General features: G+C 48.8%; 1 protein-coding gene across 3 annotated transcripts in view; it reads left to right on the top strand.

Annotated features, from left to right (window-relative positions):
- Nucleotides 1–2710: 2710 nt before the first annotated feature.
- The window catches only part of CLCN7 (chloride voltage-gated channel 7), a 56074-nt gene continuing 41361 nt past the window's right edge, over nucleotides 2711–17423 (top strand). For all 3 annotated transcript variants that reach the window (XM_084641311.1, XM_084641310.1, XM_084641309.1), the window contains exon 1: nucleotides 2711–2945. In XM_084641311.1, the coding sequence (XP_084497437.1) occupies nucleotides 2733–2945 (213 nt within the window). In that variant the 5' untranslated portion in view covers nucleotides 2711–2732. The remainder of the gene's footprint in view (nucleotides 2946–17423) is intronic.

The raw sequence follows: 17423 nt of genomic DNA, 5'->3' as shown, positions 1-17423 counted from the left end.
TGTCTGGTCTGGTGGGTGAACACCAGCTGACTTCCATCACCAGGCTGGATTTGAGAATTGCTGCACAGTCTCCGCCTGATAGGGAATTGGAGGGTGACGTGTGGGGTCCTTTGCAGACACACCTCACTGCAGACCATGGTCCACAGTCTTTTTAAATAGAGTACTGGTACCCATATACCCCTAAAGGCAGGGGGCGTCAGGGAGGATTTTACCTCTTGAGGCGTTCAAGCTGGTGAGTGGGTACTTTACAGGCTCAGACGCTTCAGCCACAGTCAGATTTCATGCCGTGCCATGCCTGAGCCCAACCTCCCCAGCACTTAGAGTAGAGCAGCTACACCAGTGCTGAGACAGAGTGTAGAAAAGGCTAAAGCCAGAACAGTTTCTTTCGGGCAAGAGGAGCATCCTCAAACACTGCTGCATCCCCTCGGTGTGATCTGAGCTATGGCACCAGGAACGTGCCTCCCCATCGAGGTGTTGTCCCCTAGACCTCCCCCTGGGCTCCACTTTGGAATGTCTGGCCTCATCTTCAACTGAACCTCCCTCCTTCCACATCTACAAGTTGGGCTGTTCCCCAACTCAGCACTGCCTGGACACGTCTGCCTGTCTCTGTCTGGTGCTTTGCCCCCTCTCTTTTTGACTGTTGCAGTTCCCTCCACAAGAGACCCAGCTCTCCCGAATCCAGAAGGTGCAGAATGCTGCTGCTGCTTGCTGCCATCCAGAAAGGGGTAACCACATCCTCATTCACTGCAGGATCCAATTCAAAATTGTCCTGTTTGTTTTAAAAGCCACCTGGAGACTTGCTCCAGCCAATCTCACAGCCCTGGCTCTAGCTGGGGCTCCCAGGGATGGCTAGGACCCTGCCATGGAGAAAAGGGACCCAGCCAGGGCTCTGTGTGGCAGGGAGTCTGGTAGCCACAGGCTCCCCAGCCCTGTGGCAATCTTCACAGCAGGGCTGCCCCGAGCCAGAGTTGTGGACTCTGGAACCCAGAATGAAAGAGCCTGCTAGGAAACCATTTGTAAACCTGACTGTGTTTTGGCGAAAGATTTGTTGACCCTGTAATGAGTTGACAGAACATTTCACCCCCTCAGACAGTTTTTTTCTGACAAAGCTAAGTTTCTTCTGAAAATTTCCAGCTGCCCCTATTACCGAGTGCTAGAGGCTTTTTTGGAGCTAAAGATCCTGGTTTTCATCTCTGCTGATCATTGAAATGTTTGTGGCCATAGCTTGTTACAGTGTTTCCTCTCATCCGCCTTCCTGCCTGCGTCTCTCAGTATCTCTTCCTTGGCTGTTGTTCTGGTTTCTTGGACAGTGTATTATGTAATCAATGTTCCCTCTAATTTTTGACAGGCCACGTGCGCAAAAAATTTCCTCTGTGCAAATTTGTGTGTGCGCGGTGTTTCGTTGTGTGTGCGGGGTTTAGGATCTGTTTGCGTATGCACACAACTTAGAGGGAACAGTGCATGTAACTCTGCCAAGTGTTTGGGGTCAGTGAAGATACTGTGCAAAACACAGTTGTATTGAACTGTATTGCACAGATGATGCAGAAGAAAACTCTTGGGATAATCTATAACATTGCTGCTTGTGTGAGACCTGACTTGTACAGTAAGGCAGAGCAAAAGAGAATGCATCAAATGCCCCCGGCTCTTCCAACCAAGTCAAGAGCATTTTCTTTAGTCCTAGTTTTGGGTGTTCTGCTGGTCTCTTGACATGCCCTAACAATTACTTTCTGCTGGATTCACTGAACACCTGGTCTTGGGTTACCATACTGTACTAAAGGATCATACACAACACGGGGATTGTAGTGTTGTTTAAGCACCGTAGTTCTGGTTCTGAGCTGTTACACCAATATGAATCTGTAGTAACTCCAATGAGGTCAGTGAAATCTCTCCAGATTTACTTTCCACCCCCTCCCAGGGGTGTTACTTTGGATTTACACCAATATAACAGACATCAGAATCAGGCCCCCTGTCTGTAGGATTTTCTGAAAGGTCTTGAAACTGGTTGACGTACTTTCAGAGACTGAAATGCCGTTGGCTTCGTTGCTTGTGTAGTGTGATTAACGTCACTGAAATTACATCAGGAATGAATTTGGTCCATGATTATTTGAAGGAATAATGCCAGGTACACACACAACACAAGTCACACGTGAAGGGGGAAATTCTGAGCTCCTAAGTCAAGCAAACCTCCCAGTAACTCAAACTAAAGGCCTGGTTGGGCAAGGCCTGCAGAATTGCACATGCACATCCCATAGGTGTGGTGTTCCACTCGATCTCTTTTGGGAACATATCCCTTTAATCTGCCCCATGAAGCCCTTTGCTATACAGCGTGTGTCGGGTGTGCTCCTCTGGACCAGGCATTGCATGCTCCCATTGACCCGAGGCAGGGCCGCCCCAAGCAGCGCACCCAATTGCCGCCACCGCGAGCGGCTGAGGAGATGGGGGTTGCCGCAGAATTGCCCCCGCCGCGGAAATGCCCGAGCGGCACACAGATGCCACCCCTTGCGGGTTGCCGCCCCAAGCACCTGCTTGGAACGCTGGTGCCCGGAGCCAGCCCTGCATCGAGGAACGGAGGTTACAGCTCTTTGAGATACCTACGCTGCAGGCACCCTCCGCGTGCGCCTCTGGGGCAAGCCGCCGGACTACAACTCCCATGATGCAACGCTCTCCTGGGCTCGGCGGCCGCCGTAGCCCCTGTCACCTGACCGGCGGCGCTGCTTGCCCCGTGGGGTCACATGAGCCGCTCGGAGCCCGATGCGGATCCTCCAGTGGCCGCTGCCCCAGCCGAGCGTCCCCGGCCTGGCCGCATGGCCAACGTCGCCAAGAAGGTGTCCTGGTCTGGCCGGGACCGCGACGAGGAGGACGAGCCCTCGGCCGCTGGGGAGGCCACCCCGCTGCTGAACGGCGCGGGCCCGGGGGCGACGGGCGGCCCCCCGCACTCCCGGCCGGTGAGCGAGTGGGGCCGGCTCCCTGCGAGGGACGGCGGGGTGGGAGGCTGGTGTCACGGAGCCGGGCGTTGTGGGGGGCCAGGGGGCCGGTGTCAGCGGGGCTGCGCGGCGGGGAACAGGCAAGCCCAGATCTGGTGCGGGTCCCGCTCGTCCCGCCTTGGGGAGGCTGGGCTCGCTCTAGCTGGTGCCCTGCGCCCTGCCGGGCTGGCCTGTAGGCAGGGAATGTCCAGAGAGCTTCGAGCCGAGCGGTGTCTCTGCCTCTTGCCCCCGAGCCATCCCTGCCTACTAGCTTCACCCCAGCCGTGCTCTGCTTATAAGCCGCCCTGGTCTTCTAGCCCTGCAGCCCCACACTTTTGCAGCTACTTCTCCTCGGTTCTGGGAGCTGCTGTCCTGCCGGAGCTCTGTGTGCTTCCTTCGCTGGAGTTCAGCCAGCGGGTGCTTTAATCCCTGGTGGTGTAACCGAATGGAAGCTCCTGTAAAAAGGTGTAATCTGGCAGAGCCCTGAGCTGGGCAGGGTCTGGACAAATGCTGGAACATTGCAAAGACAGTGTAAATGGTGAAGTGACAAGGGTCCAGGGTGAAATAAATTCTTCTCTGGGCTTATTTGGAGAAAAAACGGTTGCTACAGGATCTGTGCAGCTCTGAGGGTTGGGGGAGCTTTATGTCCTTAAGAGGGGATTTTTTGTTGAGTGAGTTTAAGGTGCAGAGAATTCATATGGGGAAGGAGGAAGGGTTAGCAATCGGGTTCTGCCTCCTTTAGTCTTGCTGTTGGCTTTTGCCTCACCTGTCTCTCTGGAGAGCTCCTTGAAACTTTCCTTTAGTATTGGAACATGTCTCCACAGCCTTCAGTGGAATTGGAGAGACCAGGAAGTAATTGGAGCAAGTAATTAGAGAAAGCAGTGACTTAACTGGACAGCAGCAGTTAGGTGTTAAAATGATTTGAGGAGAGGGACTGGCTTATTGGTGGCATGCAAGATACCTCATTTTGGGTTTCCAGGACTCCTGAATGTGCATTGACCTCTGCAAATGGATGGGGATCTGAGCTTTGCTTCCCAAAGGGGTGGGCAAACTTTTTGGCCCAATGGCCGCATCTCAGTATGGAAATTGTATGGAGGGCCATCAGGGGATTGGGGTGCATGGGGGGATGAGGGCTCTGGCTGTAGGTGCTGACTCTGGGGTGGGGCTGGGGATGAGGGGTATGGGATGCAGGAGGGTACTCTGGGCTGGGATCAAAGGGTTTGGAGGGCAATCAGGGCTAGGGCAGGGGGTTGGGGCACAGGGGGTGCTCGGGTGCAGGATCTGGGTGACGCTTATCTGAAGTGGCTCCTGCAAACAGCGTCCTGTTTGTCTCTGCATGGGAGCTGGGGGGGGGGGGGCCCACACCACTCTGCGCACTGTCCCATCCACAGGCACCGCCCCCGTATATCCCATTGGCCAATGGGAGCTGCAGAGCCGGCACTTGGGGTGGGGACAGCGTGCGGAGCCCCCTGGCTGCCCCTGCTTCCAGGAGCTGCGCGGAGCTGCTGCACGCATGGAGCAGAGCAAGACAAGCCCCCAACCCTGCTCCCTGGCTGGAGCACTGGAGTGAGGAAAGCTCCTAACCCTGCTCCCCGGCGGGAGCTCAAGGGCCAGATTAAAAGGTCCGATGGGCCGGATGTGGCCTGTGGGCCGTAGTTTGCCCACTCATTCCACTCTCTGTCATCCTTGGGAGACTGTACTCAGATAATTATTTAAGAGGGGGTGTAGAATTCCTTCCTGCCTAAGATTGGGATCCATGCTCTCATTAGGGGTGCTCAGCCAGTGACGGCCTGAGCAGGGAGTGGGGAAATCAAGCAGAAATTGTGGAAATATCATGGTAGAAGAGCAGCTCTGCTGCGCCCTTCCTTCCTCAGGGAAGAGAAACTTTATGCCTTCAATTACAGCACAGTTCTGAGTCCCTATCGCTATTCACTGATCAGTCTTGGACAGGTCAGTCTTTCTTGTGTCTGAATCAACCAAAGTATATTAAAAAGCAGAACTTTACAGGTCACCAGATAGTGAGCTGAGATTTCCTATTGCAGAGCGATACTGGGACAGGGGGGCTACAGATGACTAGGACAACCAGCAAGGAAAAACACAGCATGTGGATCTGATTCATACAGTGTGTTTCTCATGTCACTGTGACAAGTGCCTAGCTGATTGCGGTACTTGGTGAGCACAGCTGATGAGACAGGCTGCTGACCCCCCAAGAGGAGCAGTGTTGCTGTGAGGGGTTGCTATGGCCTGGCAATAAAACGAATGGGATGGGTGGAAGAGGAATACTTTCGGGGGTTACTAACCATTTCTTAGTGATGATCCTTATTAAGTATAATGGATACAGGAAATCTTCATTTCAGTCATGGTCTCTGCTGATGGGTAACCTGTGAATCTTTGGCTGATCAAGGTGTGGCCAGTAAGAAGTAGCAGGGTCTATAAGCATGGAGAGTGGGACCAGTACGTTATGTATGACCCTTTTAATGGGCTCCTTATCCTCCCCATTTCTGTTGGGCCCTGCCGGCTTTCCACGGCACTCATAGCTGCAGGCAAGAAGCCATGAACTGGGGAGATTATCCCAATTCTTACTTAAAAGCATATGTTTGTGTGGGAGTGAATGACCTAGCAGGCTGGTTCTGGCCTGTTCTCCAGGGTGAGGCAAGGGCTTGAGCAGCTGAGCACAGGAAAATCAAACTCTTTAAATGGAGACTCATTTAATTTCACGCAGCACATGGGGTAACATGCCAGCAATAGTAGTATCTGGCTTGTGAGATGCTACATAGCAAGTAAAAACCCCCACCTGCTCACACTAGGTTCAGGTAATAGGCTTCATTCTACAGGAAACGTCTCTCCTGTTGTGATGTTGGATTGCTGTCTGTGCACCTTGTTCGGAAACAAAGGCTGTTAAATATGGCACGTCTCCCATTGAGGGCATGTTGCTTGCTATGGGAGTTGTTTGCTGTTGTGTATTACACACACTATAGGGAGTTCTGGATTGGAAGGTGCTACCTGGCTTGTGACTCGGAGGTTATGGCTGTGATTTGGTCTGTCTAAGTTAGTGAATGCTTCAGTTAGGGCCCCTTTGTGGTTTTAGGTGGGTGCAGGAAGGGAGGTGAGTTAATAACAAATGGCTTTCTTGCCTTTTCCTTCAAAGCCTAATCTGAAAAAGCAATGAGACTTGGATCTGTGTTTGAGGAAGGTCGATGCCTTGCCCAGCCATTATCACTGGCATCTTGTCATGTGTAATGCAGTGCTTCACCTTACTTCAGAGTGCCTTGTGCAAGTTAGAACACTGAACAAAATGGCTTGAGAGAAATCTAGGGCTGTTGAATTGGGAAGTTTCTAAAGACGTGGAGCAGTAAGTTCAAAGAACGCTACAGTAAGTGTGGTTGTGATTGGCTAGCAATTCTAACTGCTGAATTTCAACTGTTGCCATAATGTAGAGATAATCAAAGGGTCTGCATGTTTACACCCACAAACAAGCTTCAAAGGATCTGTACTAGAGGAATAAACTTCCTATTTGCAGACAAAAGGGTGAATTGTATACTTAGAGGCACTAGCGTATTAAAATGTGGTTTGAAACCAGACCTACGAACTAATGGTTGCGGTGTGAAAGGCACCTCTCCTCATGACTCCCAGGGTTGTCAATTTGATGACATCAGAACAGGTATGGCAGAGGCTGTAGAAGTTTTGCAAGCCTTGTCCATGCTGCCAGGCCATTGTGTCCCTCCCCTCTGCAGTAGCAAGTTGTTCAGACTTCAGCCCTTCTTGTCCTGAGAGAGAACTAAAATCACACTCTTTTGGCAAGTTGCGGTGGTTCTGAGGCTGCGACTAACTTGTATGGCTCTGAACACACACCAAATGGTAACAGCTGTCAGTCACCTGACGTGGCTGAATTTGCACCATTGGCATGGACATGGAGGGCTTTGAAGCCCATTGCCAATCACCACAGTCATCCAGTCTCATTAAAATAAAATAAATGTCAGTTATTTCTAAGCCAAACATTGCACAGCTCAATGAAGACCTCTGCCTGCTTCACACGCAGCAGTCAAAAAACAAACCTGTTGGATACATAAGGAATGGGATAGGGAATGTTACTACAAATAATACATTGTCTGGGTACAAGTTAATGATATCCGTCCACTTTAAGTTGGGAGACTAGGGCTACACACAGGATCCCAAAGATCAGAGGAATAGGGAAGATTCAGAAATGATTGGACTTTTGCATGAAGAGAGACTGAAGAAGATTGGGGCCGGTTAGCTTGTGGAAGACGTGAGTAAGCTGAGACACAAGAAAAGAATACAAACCTGTGGGTAGTGTAGAGAAATGCGCCCCATTTATCTTATCTATCCAGTCTCATAAAATATTCTTGCAGTGGCCATGAAAGGCAGCAAATGGAAAAATGAGAAAAGGAAATACTTGTCTGCAGTGGTGGTGTAGTCACAGATTGTGTGAACTACTTGTACTAAACTAGCTGTTCCACCTTGTATTTAGCTGTGACACTCCACAGAGTCCCTTTCCAGACCTGAAGAACAGCTCTGTGTACGCGCAAAAGCTTCCCTCTCTCCAACAGGAGCTGATCCATCTCACCCCCGCTGTGTCTCTAAAAGGAAATACTGTCATTTACTCAAGGCACAACTAACTGCCATCAGATCTCACAGAGGCCAGGAGCTGTGTGGGATTAAAAGGGATGAGCTGTTTAGGGATATGCTTATCCATATAGTTATAGAATGAATATACACATGTTGAATTCAAAGGGGAGAAACTCTTCTGTTTCAGAGCGAGAGCCGTTCACGGACTGGCAGGGTTAGGAAGATACTCTGTGTGAGCTGATTATTCCATAACCATCCTCTGTGAAGCTTCTCACGCTCTCCTGAGGGCCCTGGTACTGGCCACCATCAGGAGGATCCTGGGTGAGAGGGTTCTGGGGTCTGGATTTGCATGGTGGTTCCTATGTTCTACATCTCTAAGCACATGCACATGATTCAGATCAATATGCTCCCAACGCTGAAACACTTGAATCTTGGGCACATCTCATCAATTTGGCGATTTCAAGATTCCTGAGAAGCACTTGAACAGTTGAGCTGGATGTGGTTAACACCTGATACTAAGATAAAGGGGTCTTTGTGTAAAACACTCCTCTTGGTTCTCCTTCCTTGCCATTCGACTGGATCGGCTCTGATATTTTTCCAAGCTAGCTCACAAATTGAATATTAAGTATACAAACAGGCTGATGCCCAGGCAGGTAGCAATCTGAATTCCTAGGCAGGAAGCAATGTTATACATATTCTGAGAAATGTAGCTCAAGAGCCTGCCTTCGATCCCCCGTGGATAAAAGCAAACTTTATGGTGGTGATGACTTGTCAGGTGCCTGCTGTGCCTTTCGTTTTGTCTCTTTGCTTTCCTTGAGAGTAACTTTTTTGGGGAGGGGAGAAGGATAGGTTGGCAGATGGATTTGTCAAACCATGTGATGGATGCTTGGTCCCAAATACTCAGCCTACTATGCAACAGAAGTAAAATTGTTGTATGAGTCTATAGGCTGGTGGGAGTCTAACATCTGCATTCATCTGTGCATGCTTATTTTGACTAGCTGCATGCTTGTTTAGAAGCTCAGATAGCAAGATGTAAAATACTGCAATCAGGGAATAGCACCAGAGGTCTTCCTGCGGGCTATATTTAGAGGCATCCTGGATGTGTCTCCTTCAGGGGGAAGGAAGAAGGATCTGTACCTGTATTAGAGAAAGCAAAAATTCCTGAGGAGTCTTGGAACAGTTCATGCCTAGGATTGTTAGCCTTTCGGGTCAACAGGGCTGGAGCGTATACCTGCCCACTCACCTGTTGGGAGTGAGCACTTAGCCTTGAGCTGATTTCATGAGTCTGCAGAAAGTTTCAGGGTTGCTGCACATAATTTCCCAACCTGACATTAACGAGACTCTGGTCAGTTTCACTTCAGCCTTGTAGGCAGCAGTGAAACAACCAGGACCACTTCAGGTTTATGCTTCTGCTGAGGAGAGGTCTGGGGAGCAGCAGAGGCAGAACCTGGAGTATTTCCAGAGAGAGGGGCCCCAAAACTGGAGGAGGGGTCAAGTTTCGGATGACTGATCTCTTCAGCTCGTGGGTAGTTCCCAGGAGGTTGTGGGATGGGGAGTAGGAAGAACATAAAAACTGCCATACTGGCTCAGAACAATTGTCTGTCTAGCCTAGCATCCTGTCTCCAGTAGTGGACAGTACCAGAACGTCGTGGGGAGTGTACAAAACAGGGCAGTTGAAGTGATTGACCCCTGTCTTCCCCTTCTGGCTTCTGGCAGTCAGAGGTTTATGGTTGCCCGAGCATGGTGGTCTGTCTCTGACCATCTTGGCTAATAGCGATTGATAGACCTATCCTCCAGGAACTTATATAGTTATTTTTTTGAACTGCGTAATGTTTTGGCCATCACAACATCCCATAGCAAGGAGTTCCACAGGTTAATATGGTGTTCCATTGGAAAAACTACTTCCTCTTCTTTGTATTAAAACTGATGCCTATTAATTTCATCTGCTGGCCCCTGGTTTTTGTATTGTGGGAAAGGGTAAATGGCACTTCTCTATTCACTCTTTCTACACCATTTGTAATTTTTGTAGACCTCTGTCATGTTCCTCTCCCGTCCCCCTAGTCATCTCTTTTCTACGCTGAACAGCTGTCATCTTTTGTTAAAAGGCAAGACTTTGCCTTCCAGCAGCCAGAGCAGGAATGGATTTGTCAGCTGTTTGATAACCAGAGGCTGGTACCAAAGATACAGGCCCCTAGCATGGTCCAGGGGTAGCACCTTGGTAAGAATCCAGGCATCCTGGCCCATTCTCAGCAGTTGCAGGTGGCGGGGGTACAGGGCGTCTCACAAAGTGTTGTTCATGGAGGCTGAGGCCAGGGCAGATATTGTCTTCATGTTGGCCTGTGGGTGGTAGGTTTCTGCTAAAGTCTCCTAGCTTTGGGATTTGATACAAACTTTGGGGCCTGTCAGGACTGTAGCTTTGTGCTGCCTGTGATAGAAGCTCGGTAGCAAATGAAATATTGGCATAATTGCTTTTCCAGCTAGTATTTCAGCAATGGTAACACGCTTTCCTGTAAAAATCGTACTGTTTCATAGCTGCAGCTTTGCAAGCTAGTTGCCGTTCTACTGCCATGCCCATTCAGCATCTGACTAGGAACTCTAACTTAGCCTGAGTTTACAGCAAGGGCCCCGAGGACTGAATATCTTTATCTTTATCTTGTCTTTCATAGAATCCACCAGTCTGTATGATGTCTCTGTGTGGTCACTCAAATTGCTGCATGGAGGTGTATGGGGACACAGCTTCTTTCTAATGTTGTGCGTGATCCAGAGCCAGGCTGTTGGCATGTGATGGTGCAGAGGATAAGGAAAGGAAATAATTCATGTCCTGTGACCCTTCTCTAGAAATTAAAAAAACCTTCTAATAACATTTCCCAGGCAGTGGCCTAGTTTACTCATCAACAACAAAGTCAGACATTAAGTTGAGTCAAATGCTTCTTGAGTCAAATGCTTGCTTGTGATTCTTCAGAGCAAAGTTGGGAGCCTATAAAAAGTTTGCTGTGTACACAGTCTGTGTTTGTTCTGTCAATGTTTTTGTTCATTAACTCTGATGGAAGTCATGCCATTATTGACAGGGATTGCTTCATGGCTAGTCAGCCTGTAAGGGAGAACACTGGTACGGTACCTACCATGCGTGGTGCATGTAATATAGTTTGGCTGAATATAGGCCATTTACTTTTGCCTAAATCTAATCTTGTGGATTCTCATTGTTGGGGGTTGTAACCCATCTGCAGGGCATAGGCCTCACTAGCTCTGCTCCTGGGTGAGTCAGTCCTTGCCAGGCAAGATGCTCCTAGCTGTGTTGGTCTCCTTGCCAAGCAATACCATGCTGGGTCAACCATACTGTAATAGTGGGCCCGTTATCGTTGCTCATATTTCATCTTATACTGACCCCTGCTGCAGGTCCTGTGGGATAGGAAATTACTTTTGAGTGCTATTTACTGTATATTATAAACTTTAGCCAAACTTTTCTTTCCAATTAAAGTTGTTACTCTGGGTTTGCTATAGGCCCTTTCAGAGAGGTTGTTTTCATAGCAATCAGCCGTTGGACCATGTCCCGGAATGATGTGGCCTGAGTCATCTCTTTCTAGAACTTGCAATTAGAAACGAATGAACTGGCCACTGCGCTAGAAACCAGCAGCACCTTATTTGGCAAAATCGGCCAACTTCAGAAGTCTGTGTAGCGAGTGTCCTTGTACCACTGAGCTGTGGCAAGCTCTTCAGAGATGGTTACCAGGTGCAGTTGCTACAGTTATTATTAATGCCCAACGCTTCCTATGAAAGCCTATTTTATTCTTTTAGTAAAAGCACTACAGAGAAAACATTAAAAACCCTAAAAAGCCTACCTGCGGGCTAATCACCTTCCCAGGCATCACCCAACCCTAACATGGGCTCTGACAGGAGCCATCCGTCAAACACCCACTGGAGGGAGATTCCTTGTGGTTACCTGTTCATCACAGCTTCAGCTCAGAACAAGCCCACAGTCTTATGGGGCGTCAGTAGGCCTAGTCCTTCCAACTCTTCCCTAAAGACTGGGGCTCTCTGTGAAGCAGAAGGCCTGTCCCTTTGCTGGATCAGGAAGAAGGCCCTGAGCCAGTTTAACATCAGGGTATTTATCCAAGAGTCCTTTCTTTGTCAGTTGGTCCGTGGAGAATCCAGTGTGAACCGGTATATGCACCTTTCCTGGGGGTGGCTTCAGAGGGCTGGTAAGCAGGGAAATTACATTAGCATTCCCATCCCTGTTAGAGAATGCACATCCAGTGCCACAATAACACACACACAGTGAACCACAACTTAATTCCATAAAGTTTGCCCAGGGTATTACAGAATAGTGTCAGTCTTTCACAGTAACAACTAGTGGTAACATCATACCAGCCAAGTCAGTCATATTTGCTCTCCCGCACCTCTCTAGCAAACATCTGCCCACATGCGATCCAGGCTGATGGAAAAAGTCCAGTCTGGACTTGGCACCACTCTAAGCATTACACTGCCCCTAGGATAACTTAGAGGAGAATTCTTCTTCAGCGGGATCCCGTGGTCTTGGGGTTGGAGCTCCAAATGCTGAAGACTCTACTCTCAATCTTAATCTGGCCAATGTGCCAGCTTTCGTATGGACCCGACATGATTGAACTCCAGAGTATGGGAGCTCAAGCTAGTGCTGGTGCATAGGGTCTCGCTTGCATTTACCTAAAGTTCTTCGTGTGTGTGTGTGATGATTTTTTTCCCCCCCTCATAATGAAATTTGGAGGTGGAAGCTCAGTTCAGCCTTTCTCTGTCAGAGGCCCCGGCAGAAAATACAATTACGTCTTGGTGCTTCCAGTCAGATCAAGAGCACTTGAGTGTCTAGTCTTTCTACCCTATGCTAAAGCCCCCTTCCCTTTACAAGCACTTTAGGGCAAGGATTGTGTTGCCCTCTCTCTGTTCTGCACCTAGCCCAACAAGGCCTCAGTGCAGATCAGGGGCCCCTAGGCTTGACACTGATGTAAATCTGCCTAGATGCAAAAGAATGTTTTGTTGCAAAGTCAAGCACTTAAAATGCATATTTATGGCTGCCTTTGCAACCTGAGTTCTGTCCCCTGGGGGAGTCTGGCCTGTGCACTGAGTGAGGCAGGAGTTCTCCTAAAGAAAAAATAGTATGTGATCATGTCATTAAAGACAGTCGTACACCCGGCGGGGGGGTGTCAAATTAAGGCTACGTGAGCAACCTTCGTTAAAAGCAGATCTTACTTAATTTCTATTCCTTTAAAAGAAGAGAGTTAAAAACGACTAACAACCTCCCCCGTTGTGCATCAGCAGCAGGTTTGATCTACAGGACTGACTACATTAGCAACCTTTTCCTGCTGGCAGCTGCCCCTGGGCTGGGCTGCTCATGCCATGTGCGGGGTCTGGGGGAGCCCCCAGCCCGTTGTTCTTTCTCCCCTCTGGGAGGTGGGGGGAGTTGCTGCCCCATGTGATGCCCCTGGTGGGAAGAGGGGATGGGCTGCTGTGAAGATGTGCCAAGTCCAGGGACGCATGTGGCTAGTGGGAGGCCCAGCTCTTCCTCATCTCCCCTCCCGCTGCTACAGCTCCCAGGTCATTCCAGCGCAGTGGTGGCGTGGGCCCAGCTGTAGAATGTCCAGTTATTTTGGTAGGCTGCCAGCATTTCCCTGGGGAAGCAAGCGAGAGACAGAAAGAGCGACTTCAATTTGTGTCAGTGAGCACAGTGTCTGTCTCAGCCAAACCCAGATGGAATCAAGAGAGAAAGGAAAAGCACTTCTGTAGTCTGGGGATTTTCTTCCTGCCAAATTTCAATTCAAATACAGTTCAATTGGATCCTGGAAAGCGGGGGCTTGACAAAGATTTGGAGTCATGGCAGACAAGCATCTCAACAGGAGCTCCCATTGTGATGCTGTGGCAAAAAGAGCTAAGGGGGTCTTTGGAGGAGAGGGTAGATAAAAATTGACTTAAACACTGAATATTTTTCCTTTTAAATAACCGGATTAAAATTAAATTTGAAATGATGACACCTGGTTTTAAGGGCTACACTTCACTCTGTTCAAATCATTTGAATAAAAAAGTGGTGCATCAGTGAGTCCCCAGATTGAAATTTAGTAACCTGTGCTACTTCTGAAATTCTTTACTGGTGCCAGGGGAAAGCACCTCACTTTCTTTGTCAACTCCAGCTTTATAAATGTCACAATGTTATGTTCTACATGATGTATCTACATTACTTTCAGTCTGTAGAATGGAGGAAGTTCTAGTACTTACATTTTTCCAAATGTAAATAACTGCCAGTTTCTGTTTCCCAGAAAAACTTTTTCCTTAATTACTTTTGGTTTCTGTTTAGCTAGCAAGCGCAGAGAGCAAGTGAGTGCTTCATTTGGACTAGTTTATTCAAAGCTAGCAAAAAACGAGAGGGAATTGAACTAGTAGGAAAACTTGTTTTCATCTTTCAATGTATGAATAAAAACCAGGTTGGAGAGAATGAGATCTATTAAGTGTAAAACCATGAAGGGCATGAGGCAGATATTTCAAAGTTATTTAAGCACCAAAACATGGCACACGGCACCTTTAACAAGGCACCTGGTAGGAATATAATTTCTATCCTGTATCCTCCTAGTTAGCCAAAAGTACCAAATTTTTTATAAAGACTACATTTGGTTTCAATTCAGCATGTTGTAATGGTTAACCACCAATAAAAATGCACCTTTCTTTAGGAAAGTTAACAAAGTGAAAATAAGAACATAAGAACAGCCACACTGGGTCAGACCAATGGTCCATCTAGCCCAGCGTCCTGTCTACCGACAGTGGCCAGTGCCAGGTGCCCTAGAGAGAATGAACAGAACAGGTAATCATTAAGGGATCCATCCCCTGTCAGCCATTCCCAGCTTCTGGCAAATGAGGCTAGGAACAAAACAAAACAAAATTAAAATCAATTATTTAAATTCAGATTTCCTCCTTGAAGACTTAAATCATGATTAAAATGGATTTGACTCAATGTGCTCCTGCAGGTATATAATGAGTAGGAGTACGGCCATGATTTTTACCTCTGTGTATGGCATTGGCCAGACAAATGCTGGAATATTGCTTATAGTCCTGGTGTCTGCATGTTAAAAAAGGTGTTGAAAATTGCAGAGAGTGCAGAAAAGAGCCACAAAAATTATTTGAGGTCTGGAGAAAATGTATTACAGTGAGTGACTTACAGCTCAGTCTGTTTAGTTTGTCACCAAAAACCCTCAAAAAACAGAGATGGTTGATGATGGCGTGGAAGCACCTTCCCGGGGAGAAAATACCAGGTATTAAAGGGCTCGTGCATCTAATGAAGAAAAACATACCAAGAGCTAATGGCTGGAAGCTGAAACCAGACAAATCCAGATGGAAATAATGGACCCATTTTTAACAGGATGATTAACCATTGGAAGAAACGACCAAGGGAAGTGGCAGAGTCTCCATCTCTTGATGTCTTCAGATCAGCACTGGATGCCTTTCTGGAAGAGGCTTTAGTCAACAAGGTCTTGGGCTCAGCGCAGGGGTAACTGGGTGAAATTCTGTGCCCTGTGACATACAGGAAGTCAGGCTAGATGATCTAATGATCCCTTTTGGCATTTATCTAGTCATCAAAGGCCTCGACCAGCAATGGAGGTGAGAACTCTTGAAAAAAGGTCACAAAAATCTCTTGCCATGGAAAGTGTTAGGCAACCAAAGTACAGGGGTTGTTACTGGCTGCCATGACCTGTTTTGGAATGCCAGATTGAGTAACCGTTGGCGATGATGTAGGGGAATAAGCTAAAACTGGCTAGTTGCGGCTTCCTCCCCAAGTTTATTAAAATGTTTTTGCTTGTGATCAGTGATGGAGAGGGGACTTCAGGCTTCTTATTAAGGTATCAAAGGCTTAAACAAATCTAGGCTCAATGACTAGGTGGTACTGTGTGTGTGTGTGTGTATGTATCTATATCTATATATATACATGTACACACACACACACACAAAAACATCATATTTTTCATGTATCCTCTTTGCATTCTAGAAATACACAGAACCCCAGAGTGCCAAGCCCGGGGCTGGAGGAGTCAGGGCTTGCAGAGTAAACTCTCCTGGTATGGAGGGATCCCGGAAGGAGTGCACTCCTGCTTCAGGTTAACGCTCCCGGCCTGGTGCCAGTTGCAGGGGTTGTTTAGATCCAGCCCTGTAAGCCACTGCATTGGTTTGGAATCCAGATGGGTAATTGCTTTGCTCTGTGTCAACATTAGGATCTCAAGCAGTGCCCTTCAGCGGGGAGGAAAGGTAGGGTAAGTCTACACAGCAGCAGGGAGCGAGCCACCCCGTCCGGGGCAACAGACTCAAGCTAACACGCTAAAAATAGCAGAGTGGACGTTGGGCGGAGACTTGTGCTAGCCTTGCGGTGGGGTGGCTAGCTTGAGTCTGTCGACCTGGGCTGGGGGGCTTGCTCCCAGCTGCAGTGTAGATGTACCCTTAGTGGCTGGCAAGGGAGCTTGAGCGTACAGTTTTGTGATCCTGCTGACAAGCTGATTGCATCTTGGTTCCTGTTTGCTTGCAGACCTGATCACGCTGCTTGGAGATTGAAGAGAAGGGAGGGGCCTGCTTCTGTGTGATCTGCATGCATGTTGCGTGGCCAGCACCCTAAACTGACTTTGTCCCCCTCCCAAAGCTCACAGGGAGGGGTAAGTTTCATGGTCTGGGAATCTGAGCACTTTCGTGGTAGCTCCTCCTGGAGGGGGTGTGAATGTTAAAGGAGTCTGGGGAGGGCTGTGAAGGGAAGCGAGGGTGGCTCTTCCGGGAAAGGTAAATTACAGCAGCGGTGGGACAGCTCTGGCCCTAAGTTGGGTCTGACAAAACCAGCCCACAAAGAGCTGCTTGTGAAGTCAGGCAGTGTCACTTTCCCCTTCGCCTCTCAAGAGCTCCTCACGCTGCCTCTTTCTGGCTGGGGAGACTCATTGCCTTGCAAGGGACGACTTGACATCTAGCCCTGTGGCGTCATAGCCAAACCACCTGAACCTGCTTGGTACCAGACCAGCAGGGCTGCAGGATCTGAAGATGTGGAGTCAGTCTGGGTCCTGTTTGAAAGCCGTCTCCATTTTGGCCCAGCCACACTTGTCTGGGTGACTCTCCCCCTTCGGGCCTTCATCTGCCTCTGCTCCTCTTGCAGCCGCTCACTGTGACCTGGGTGTAAAACAGGCATCAGCTCCTCTGTTCTAAAATGGGATCTTGCATCTCCTCTTTGAATACTTCTGATATGGGCAGGGAGAGCTTGGCCTGAGACCTTTGGAGAAAGAAAGTGTCTTTTTCTTGTAGGCCCCTGTCCCTGTAGTCTCTGAACACCTTTTTGTCTCTACTGGAGCTATACACCCAACACCTCCCATTTTTACATCAGGAGAAGGGCCTTCAGTTCCCCATGACTTGCTTGTTTGGGCTGTTGCAGTGAATCCTTTGAGACAAGCTGGAAGTGGCTGCCTCCCTGCAGTGGCCGGTTGAATGAAGTGTACGTAACGACTAGTACCTGCCCGTTCCCGGTGACTGCTTCTCTCGGTCCACCCGCAAAGACCGAGAGAGTCCAATGTGCCTGCAGGCCCCCAGAGCTGCCCCTCTTCCTGTATTCCAGAGGCTCCTGGCTGGAACAGGGGACGGTGGTTTCTTCGTTTGTCTTTGCCAGGCCATGCTAGTCTCCTGACCGCAGAGGTGGCTCCATCCTATGCTGTGGCTCACAGTAGGCCTCTTGGCCCTGCAGGGCGAAGGTGGTCTGTGGAAAGGGGCAGATGTGAGTTCTGGGAAACCTCACTTCCATTAAATGTAAATTAAAATAACTCCAGTGTCCAATTGGCTAGTCCCCCCACCCCCCTGCCAGGGCAGAGCTCCCCTTTGCAGGGCAGTGACCCTTCAGAT

The sequence above is a fragment of the Lepidochelys olivacea genome, assembly GCF_965140295.1.
Source record: "Lepidochelys olivacea isolate rLepOli2 genome assembly, chromosome: 10".
NCBI lineage: Eukaryota > Metazoa > Chordata > Testudines > Cheloniidae > Lepidochelys > Lepidochelys olivacea.
The sequence above is the reverse complement of the archived record's forward strand: the minus strand, read 5'-3'. Positions and strand labels throughout refer to the sequence as shown.